The following is a 10,308-nucleotide window of genomic DNA, read 5'->3' on the forward strand; positions in this document are numbered from 1 at the left end:
GCAAAGTTTCCTCACAGGAAGAGAATTAATTTTGAAGGGAATTCCAACAAAAATACACAGGATAGACTGAAAGACTTGGTCCAGCTATTCAAGTCTTCTTTCAACAGTCCACGATCCCCACAGTGAAGAAATGTCCAATCTGGCACTGCCATTTCCTTCCCAGGCAGGTGTTAATGCTGTATAAATACCTGTACCCAAAGGCAGCAAATGTCCAACAGCAGCTCCATCCGGCACTTCCTCCTGCTGGCATTGGCAGACACGCAGCAGCTGCAGCTCCTGCACTTCTGCCTCTTGCTGGGCATCTCCCTGGCTGCCCTCCTGGGCAACGGCCTCATCATCAGCGCCATACCCTGCGGCCACCACCTGCACATGCCCATGTTCTTCTTCCTGCTCAATCTGGCCCTCAGCGACCTGGGCTCCATCTGCACCACTGTCCCCAAAGCCATGCACAATTCCCTCTGGGACACCAGGAACATCTCCTACTCAGGATGTGCTGCACAGCTCTTTTTCTTTCTATTCTTCATTTCAGCAGAGTATTTTCTCTTGACCGTCATGTGCTACGACTGCTACGTGTCCATCTGCAAACCCCTGCACTACGGGACCCTCCTGGGCAGCAGAGCTTGTGCCCACATGGCAGAAGCTGCCTGGGCCAGTGCCTTTCTCAATGCTCTGCTGCACACAGCCAATACATTTTCCCTGCCCCTGTGCCATGGCAATACCCTGGGTCAGTTCTTCTGTGAAATCCCACAGCTCCTCAAGCTCTCCTGCTCAAAATTCTTCCTCAGGAAACTTGGAGTTTCTGTTTTCACTACCTTCTTTGCATTTGGTTGTTTTGTGTTCATTGTTTTCTCCTATGTGCAGATCTTCAGGGCTGTGCTGAGGATCCCCTCTGAGCAGGGACGGCACAAAGCCTTTTCCACCTGCCTCCCTCACCTTGCCATGATCTCCCTGTTTGTCAGTACCTCATTTTTTGCCTACCTGAAGCCCCCCTCCATCTCCTCCCCATCCCTGGATCTGGCAGTGTCAGTTCTGTACTCGGTGGTGCCTCCAGCCCTGAATCCCCTCATCTACAGCCTGAGAAACCAGAAGCTCAAGGATGCTCTGAGGAAAATGATGACTAGCTGCTTTTGAGAAGCAGAACATTGCATGTTTTCTTTTGCATAGCTTTTGGAATGGAACTCATGACAGGCCCAATGGGCCTTCCTGGGTCTTTGGTAGTGGTCAGTGGGGATTTTAGTCATAATGTTGTACTTGATGAAGTTATTTAATCACCATCTAATTCACTGTCTTTCTCTTGAATTTGACCCACAAGCTCTGTAAACCAGGGATTGGGCTATCACTACATTTGAAGAAAAGATGCTTGCTTGCAGTGCGTGTTTCATCTGGAATTCCAACTCTGTGCCCTGTGTGAAGTTAGGGGGCAGAAGGGGAAAAGAGTCCCAGCAGAGCAGCATGGCCAGGGAGCAGCAGGGATTGTCCTTTCAGAGCTGCTCTGCCCAACTCCACCCTGTCGTTGCCAGCCCTGCTGTGGCTGTAAGGCCGGAGCGCTCTGGCAGCTTGATCACTGTCCTGCTGCGTGTCCCTGCAGTGGCCACAGGCAGGGCCAGGCCATGGGCACTGCTGGGACACAGCTGGGCTCCAGCACAGGAGCTCCAGCAGCAAAGGGCATCTCCTGAGGGCAGGGCAGGGAGGCTTTGATCCCCTCCAGAGCTCTGTCAGCAATGTGCTCCAGGAATGCCCTGGCACAGCAGAGCCCAGTGCCTGGGGCAGGGGAGGAGTGTGCAGGGGGGGCTCAGAGCAGTGTCCTGGCACAGCCAGAGCTCCTGGCATGGACCTGAGGCTGCAGCAGAGCAGGGCCTGGGCTGTGTCTCTGTTCTGGGACAGCCTGGGAAGGTGCCCCAGGGCAATTGTCCCACACCAGCCCCTGCAACCACCATTGCCTGCACTGGCCTCTCCCCACCTGCAGGAGGTTGTTTGTCCCTGCACGAAGGGACACCAAGTGACCAGGCCAGCAGGCCATGTTTGCTCTGTGCTGAGGAGATCTCAGTAGTGCATTGTGTGTGTGTGTGTGGGGAGATGAACCCCAGTGAGCACAAACACCACCAGCAGCACCCAGGGGTGGCACAATTCCAGTGGCACAAACAGATCCTTGAGGCCACTTCACTCTGAGAGTAACGTCCTCTGGGAAAACACCTGAATTCTTTGCTGGGTTGTGGTTAGGACTGCACAGAGAGAAATATCCCAGGCAGGGAGGCTCCAGGAAAAAATGCTCAGGGCAGTCATGGACTGCACAGAGAGACATTGGATAGAGTGAGGATCTGTGGGGAGAAATCAGAGCTGCCTCCCTTCTGAACCAGCCCGAGGACCTGGACAGGGCTGTGCTGTGTTCTGGGCACTGACCTGGAACTGAGGAAGGTGGAAAAGGCCTTTGGTGTCAGGGCTGTTGAGAAGGCTGGGCAGTGTCACTGTGGGACCTCTCTCAACCCCCTTGGAAAGGCCAGAGCCATCCCAAAGGGTCCTGGGCACTTAGGAAGGGCAGACATGGAACCAGTCTGCACACAGGGCAGGGAGGGGGACTGGGAGAGTCACAGCCTGCTCAGGCTCAGCAGGGAAGGGGATGTGGCAAATCCTCCTGCAGCCATTCCAGGCACTGGCAGGACAGGGCAGGGACTGCAGAACCCACATGGGAGGGAAAAGAAGGGGATGTTGTGTGCCCAGACTTCAGCCAGGCCTGGGACAGGGTCTGCTGTGACCTCCTCAGAGCCAGACTGGAGAGAGCTGGGCTGAAGGAGTGGAACATGGGCTGGGTGGGAATTTGGCTGAACAATGAGGGTCAGATGTCATCCATGGTACAGAGTCCTCTTGGCAGCCATGCCCTGGTGACATCCCTCAGTGACCAGCCCTTGGCCACCACTGTGGAATATTTCTATTGTCTCTACAATGGCATGAAATGTATTTTCAATTCCTTTATGGATGCTGCCAAATTGCAGGGAGTCTGTGCCTGAACTCATCTACTTAATGGTGACTGCAAAATGTAATTGGGCAAGATGACTGAGTTGGGTAAATTTATCTTGCCATCAAGTGCCAAGCAAGCCACAAGAAAGGGCAGAAAAACTTACGCATCAGAAGAAAGGCAGTTCAATAGGGAAAAACCCAAACCCAAACAAAATAAAACAAAACCAAACCTAATCAAAAAAACCAAAACAAGACCCATCCACAACAACACAAAAACCCCACAAACAAACCAACCACAAAAAGAAAAGACCACAATGAGAAGAAAAGCCAATCCACAGGAAAACTCCTAACAACAGAAAATGTTTGATCACCTTGTGGCAGGAGAGGATCCTGTAGATGTAGGTGCTGTTTTGAAAGAAAAATGTCTTAAAAAAGAAATTTATCCACTACACCCCTTGCCCTTCTGCTTTGTTCAGTTGATTGCTGATCATGGTGTGACATGGAGTGGAACATCCCTTGGGTCAGTCCAGCCCAGCTGTCCCATTCCTGTTCCCCAGGAACACTTACCCACCCCAGGCCCATAGGTTGAGGGGTTGCAAACGCCTCATGCGGGGTGAGCACTGAGACAAGGACAGGAGAACAGAACAACATTTACTCTTGTCAAGGACAGTAGAACAGAACAGCCTTGGAGAAACTGATTGAGGATGTACCTATGGCAAACAGAAGTCACACACAATACAAGCAGGATGCCAGCACAGCTCTGCAAGGCTGACAAAGCAGGTATTATGCAAAACAATAATATTGCCATACTCAAAAGGGGGGAGGTCAAGGAACAGCCGCCTAAAAGGACACTGGATGTTGAAGACAAAACACAAAGAACCATGAAAGGATTTGTGATAAGGGGCTCAACTATGTCAAATAAACTCAAAGGAACTGGGGATAGCTAATGGATACAAAATCAGTGTGTGTGATAAAAACTCTGTTCAACCAATGCTTAATGTACTCCAATGGAGGAAGGATGGCCCAAGTGACCACCATACTGTAATAAAGAATACCTGCTTTCAAATACTCAAAACTGTTCAGAAGTTTCTATCCTGTGGATTTCAGTATCAGTGGTGTCCTTGACTCCATTATGCCCCACAGTTTCACAATGGCGCCTTGGTTCCATAAGGCCCTGCTGTAGAACAATGGACCCTTGGTTCTATTGGGTTCCGTATTCTTAAAATGGCTTCCTTGGTTCTGCTCTCCTTGGTTCCACCAGGCCTTGGTGTGTCACAACAGCCCCTTGGTTCCATCAACTGCCAGAGTGTCACCCTGGTCTCTTGGATCTGCAGTGTCACAATGGACAATTGGTCACAAGCAGCCCTGCTGTCACCATGAATATTTGGTTCCATGGGCCCCCCACAGTGTCAAAATGGCCCCTTGGCTCCACGAGGTTCCACAGCATCACCATGGTCTCCTTGGATCTGCAGTGTCTCCATGGACCATTGGTTCCATGTGGCCCTGCTGTGTCACAGTGGCCCCTTGGTTCCATGAAGCCCCACTGCATAACAATGGAATCTTGTTCCCGTGAGGTTCTGTACTGTAACAACTGTCTCCTTGGTTCTGGACTGTAACAATGGACCCTTGGTTCCATGAGGTTCCATGATAGCACAATGGTCTCCTGGGCTCCATGAGGTTCCATGATGTCTCAATGGTCTCCTCGTGGTTCCACGAGGCCTTGCTGTGTCACAGTAGACCCATGGTTCCATGAGTTTCCATGGTGTCACCATGGTCTCCTCAGATCCAGATTGTCACAATGGACAACTGGCTCCATGGCCTCTGCTTTGTCACAATAAACCCTCAGTGCCATGAGGTTCTGTGGTGTCACCATGGTCTGCCTGGTTCAACGAGGCCCTGGAATGTCACAATGGCTGCTTGGTTCCATGACCTTCCATAGCATCAACAATGGTCTCCTTGGTTCTGTAGTGTAACAATGGACTCTGGTTCCACGAGGTCCCCAAATGTCACTGGTCTCCTGGGTTCCATGTGGCCTTGCTGTGTCACCACAGCCCCTTGGTTCCATGAGTTTCTCTACTGTCAGCAATGGTTCCTTTGTTCCAATGAGGCCCTGCTGAGTCACAATGGAGCCTGGGTTCCATGAAGTTCTTCAGTGTCACAATGGTCCCTTGGATCCCTGAGGTCCCACAGTGTCACCATGGTGTCCTTGGATCCACACTGCCATAATGGGCCATTGTTGCAGCTGCAATAGCTGCTAATAAAGCCCAGGGTAGGGAAGCAAAAAGAGCCTTTGCATGGTACCCACAGATGTTTAATTCAGCCGTGCGGTGAGATGTTCAGGGTCACAAGGCAGAACTCCTGGGGGGAGTCCAGGTTTCTGTATCTCCAAAGGAAGGGGCTGATCAGTGCCATGGGGGCAGTACAAAGATGGGGCCAATGGGGGAATGGGGAGGGAGGGGCTGAGGGACACAGAACAAGGGGAAGGAGCCAATGGGGTCAAACAGCTCTTGAGGGAAGTTTCTTGTGTCTCCCTAACCTGGGGAATGCCTCTCAGGGTCTCCACAGCTGCAGAGTGTCAAAATGACCCCTTGGTTCTTTTGGGCTCCTCAGGATCCCAGTGGCCCCTTGGCTGCATGAGGCCCAGCTGTGTCACACTGGCCCCTTGCTTCCATTGGGCCCCACAGTGTCACAATTGTCCTCCTTTAGTTCCATGAGGCCCCTCAATGTCACAATGGACCTCTGGTTCCATGAGTCCCACATTGTTCCATGAATCCTTAGTTCCATGGGGATGTCACATCCTTAGTTCCTGTAGTGTCCAATGGTCCCTCGGTTCCATGGTGCCACACAGTGCCACAATTGCCCAACAGGGCCTCATAGTGTCACAATGGACTCCTTGGTTCCACGGAGACACAAAGTGCCCAAATGGCCCTTTGGTTTCACAAAGGCTCAAGGTGTAGAAATGGCCCCCATGGTTTCCTGCAGCCAGGCTGTGTCACAATGCACCTGTGGTCCCATGGAGCTCCACAGTGTCACAATGGTCTCCTTGATTCTGCACTTTAAGAATCTCCCCTTGGTCCCATGGAGCCCCACAGTGTCACTATTGTGCCCTTGGTTCAATGAGGCTTTGCTGTTTCACAATGCTCCTTTGGTTCCATGAGGCCCCATGCATCATAATGGTCTCCATGGTTCCATGAGGCATTCCTGTGTCACACTGGCCTCTTGTTTCCATCGGGCTCCCGAGTGTCACAATGGTCCCTTGCTTCCATGAGGCCTTGCAGTGTCACAGGAGTCTCCTTGGTACCACAGTGTCACAATGGACCCTTGGTGCAATGGGGACTCACAATGTCAGAAGGGCCTCCTTGGTTCCATGAGGCCCTGCAGAACCCCTTGATTCAACGAGGCCTCCAAGTGTCATCATGGCCTCCAGGATTCCATGTGGCCACTCAATGTCACAATGGACCTTTGGTTCCATGGGGTCCTGCACTGTTGTGCGGATCCTTAGTTCCATGGGGCCCTGCAGTGTCACAATGGCTTCCTTGGTTCCATGGTGCCACACAGTGTGACAACTGATCCTTGGCCTGCCAAGACTCCATAGTATCCCAATGGTTCCTTGCTTCCATGAGGCCTTGTAGTATCAGAATGGTCTCCATGATCCCATAAGGCCTTGGAGTGTCACAACAGACCATTGGTTTCATGGAACCCTATAGTGTCACTGTGGTCCCCTTGGCTCCCCAAGGCTCTGAAGTGCGACAATGGCCCTTAGGTTCTACAAGGCCTCCAAGTGTAAAAATAGCCTCCATGGTTCCATGAGGCCCTGCTGTGTCACAATGGACTTTTGGTTCCATGATGCCCTGCTGTGGCACAATGGTATCCTTGGTTCCACGGTGTCAGAATGGACCCTTGATCCCATGGACACCCACAGTGTTCACTGCAGTCTCCCTCATTCCACCAGGCCCTGCCATGCTCTAGTGGCCCCTTGGTTCCAATGGGTCCCAAAGTGTCAGAACAGTCTCCATTGTTCCATGAGGCCCCACAATGTCACTGTGCTCCCCTTGGTTCCACAGGGCCCCACAGTGGAACAATGGACTCTTGGTTCCATGAGGTTCCTCAGTCCCAATGGTCTCCTTGGATCCACAGTGTCACAGTGGCCCCTTGGCTCCGTGTGGCCACGCTGTGTCACAATGGCTCATGGTTCCATGAGGCCACACAATTTAATATGGGACCCTCTGTTAGATCAGGCCTTGCTGTGTCACAATGGACTTGTGGTTCCATGAGCTCTCACACTGCCAGCAGCAGTCTCCTTGGTTCTGCAGTGCCACCATGAGTTTGCACAGTGTCACAGCTGACTCCTTGGTTCTGTGAGGCCCCACTGTCACCAAATCTCTGAAATATCAGAATAAGGCTCCATAACATTAATTTTGTGTTTAAGAGGGCATCATTTATTCAGGCCTCAGGTCTGGTGAGAGATAACCCTAACCTCACATGGACATGTAATTCTACCAGTGTCTTGCTCATATAGAGTCACTAAATGCTGCTTAGAATTTACACATTTCCATAAAACCCACCCCAAGGTCCCAGATTCACTCCTTGTTTTCTCTGTCTCTGCACCCTTGAGCCAGATGTCTTCTTCTCTTCCAGCCACCCTTGCTGGGAAAGCAGCCCCTGCATGCCTTGTTCCTGTGCAGAAAGTTCACAGGCAGGGTACAAATGGAACGAACCCTTTTGGTATCAGCCCCAGGCTTTGTGTGGGCAGGCAGAGGCAGGCAGGAGGCAGAGCTGTCAGCAAAGGAAGGGCCCAGCCAGGTGGGGCAGGCGGGGGATGCCGACAGCCTGCAGGGACAGAGGCGCAGGGCAGGGACACCGTAGCACAGCCTGGGCTGCACAGGGCACAGGCATGTGCAGCAGCTGCAAGACAGCCCTGCCAGAGCCAACCTGGGCAGCACTTTGGCCATGGCTGCTGGGCCTGGGCCTGAGGCAGGAGCAGGAGACAAGTGACCCTTGCAGGCCTGGGGCCTCATTGCCTCCTTGTCCCTGCTCAGCAGCCTGGCAGGGGCCGCCCCATGCTCCTGCCCTTGCCATTGCACATCCCCACATGCCAGTGCCCAACACGGGAAGAGCCCTGAGCAAGGAGGGGGGGACAGCATCTGCCTGGCCAGGGGCTGGGGCTCAGGCCTTGGCCCTTGGCATTCCTCAAACACATCCAGCTTTGCTCAGCACCAGAGACACCTTTGCCTTGTTTGTCCCCAGCTGTCATCACTGCCTCCAGTGTTCTGCTCTAACTGGAACCTGGGGACACTTTCTCAGTTTTGTCCCTCAGTGGGACCCATTAAAACTTCAAGAAGTTCAGTTTCAATTTAATTTTGAGTTCTTGAGAAGTTTTTTGAAGACACTCTCAGGGACTGAGCCTGATGTAAACAACATCAATGCCCTGTGAGAATCATTAAAATTTTCCTAGTCCAGTTATGGAGAAAGATTTCAAAGAAGTTGTAAGAAATACACATTCCTATTTTTAAAGGATGTATTTTATTTTATTTCTCTTTAGAGCAGAGGCGATTGCAGCATTCTGTGATTGATATTGACCCAGGGTCTCTCCTCAGGACCTCTGGCCTGCTCACAGAAGCTGTGCCTGGAGCACTGACCCAGTGTGGCCAACCTTGCTCCACATTGCCCAGCCCCATCCTGTCTCTCCTCACTCCCCTGGGCCCTGCTGTTCTTGCAGAGCTGGCTGCACTCAGCCTAAGAGGGGTTTTCCTTTTTGGGATTTTTTGCAGCAATCTGAAACTGCTGAGTTTCCCTGGTGCAAACAGACACACTGCTCAGGTGTTCGCCAGCCCCAGGCGCCATCAAAGCCCCTGCAGAGCTGCCCTGGGCCAGCTGTGAGGGTGGATCATCAGCCCAAGCTGCACTGGGCCACTGCAAGGGGCTGTGGCCATGGGCACTGCACTGACCCCACTGCTGGGTTTGGCTGCCGTGGCCACCGTGAGAAATTAAACTGTCCTTGGAAACACTGGGGAGGACTGGGACATACTGGGGAACACTGGGAACGCGGTGGGACACACTGGGACATACTGGGAATTACACTGGGGAGGACTGGCACAAACTGGCCACTCTGGGGACATTGCGGAGAAAATTGGGGATACCGGGGCATCCTGTGGATGACACTGGGAGGAACTGGGAACGAGTGGGAATGAACTCAGGTGTATTGGGAGGGACTGGGCTGTACTGGGAGGGATTGGAGGGGCACTGGGGTCGTACTGGGCTCTGCTTGTGATGAACTGGGCTGTGCTCGGAGGGACTGGAGGAAGGTGAAAGGGCTGTTCCCACCTCCACCTCATTCCATTTGCAGAGGCTCCCGCCCTTCACTGTCTTTAGCCAATCAGCAGGGCTCGTCGTCTGGGGGCGGTACCTAGACAGTTGCCATATTTTATTTTTGCCTACATCTTCCATCACGCCCCTCGGACGGATACAGCTCCGATGGAGCCAGGACTACAATGCCCGTCATGCCCCGCGCTCCACGCAACCCCGCAACCTGCCCCAACTGTCCCGTTAAGTGTCCCTCAGACCCTCCAGGATCCCTCCGTGGTTCCTTAGCGCACATTCTGTACCCCCCAAAAGCGTCCCCGGACCCCCTGAGTGCTCCCAACCCCACAGATGCCCAGTACAGCCACTTCTGGGAATTCATCTCTTCTCATCGCGGCGGCCCCAGAGCCCCTCAGAACACAATCCCATTCCTGAAACTCCTGCCGTGCCCCGCACCCTAAGGAGCTCGGGTAGAGCTTCCCGAGCTCCCCTGCAAGGGCTCCCGAGCTGTTTAGGTTCCCCCGAGGATCTCAAGTCGCGGCTCGGACGCAAAAGTGTCCCCCAAGAGCATCCCCGAACCCCCAAACATCGCGTTCGAGCTACTTCCGGGACTACAGCTACCATCATGCTCCGCGGCGCCCGTCCAGTGCTACTCCAGCCGTGACTTCATCTCCCGTCATGCCCCGCGCCCCACCGAGAGCCTTTGCAGCTGCGCTTAGAACTCCCATGATGCTCCACGGCCCCCTTAAACCATATGATACCCGCGCCTTCAACTCCCATCACCTTCCGCACCCCAGAGAGCCCTGTTCGAGCCCCCCAAGGGCCTGCCCGGACCCCGAAGGGCCCCAAATTCCCGTCCCTGACCTCCAAGGGCCCCCCTGGACCCCCAAGTGCTCCCCCGGACCCCGAACTTTCCATCAGAATCCCTGAGTGCCCCTCCAAGTGCCCACCTGGCTTTCCCAAGTGTCCTCCAGACCCTCAAGTTCGCTCTGAATTCCCTCCCCAGGCCCAAAACTGCCCCAAATGTGCCCAGAAATATCTCCAAGGACCCCA

General features: G+C 53.4%; 1 protein-coding gene across 1 annotated transcript; it reads left to right on the forward strand.

Annotated features, from left to right (window-relative positions):
* Positions 1-207: 207 nt before the first annotated feature.
* On the forward strand, positions 208-1,131 carry LOC135441704 (olfactory receptor 14J1-like). Its single transcript, XM_064701250.1, has one exon. It carries the CDS (start codon positions 208-210, stop codon positions 1,129-1,131), a length of 924 nt encoding a protein of 307 aa, XP_064557320.1.
* Positions 1,132-10,308: the final 9,177 nt, after the last annotated feature.

The sequence above is a fragment of the Zonotrichia leucophrys genome, unplaced genomic scaffold (genome assembly GCF_028769735.1).
Source record: "Zonotrichia leucophrys gambelii isolate GWCS_2022_RI unplaced genomic scaffold, RI_Zleu_2.0 Scaffold_438_42387, whole genome shotgun sequence".
Classification (NCBI taxonomy): domain Eukaryota; kingdom Metazoa; phylum Chordata; class Aves; order Passeriformes; family Passerellidae; genus Zonotrichia; species Zonotrichia leucophrys.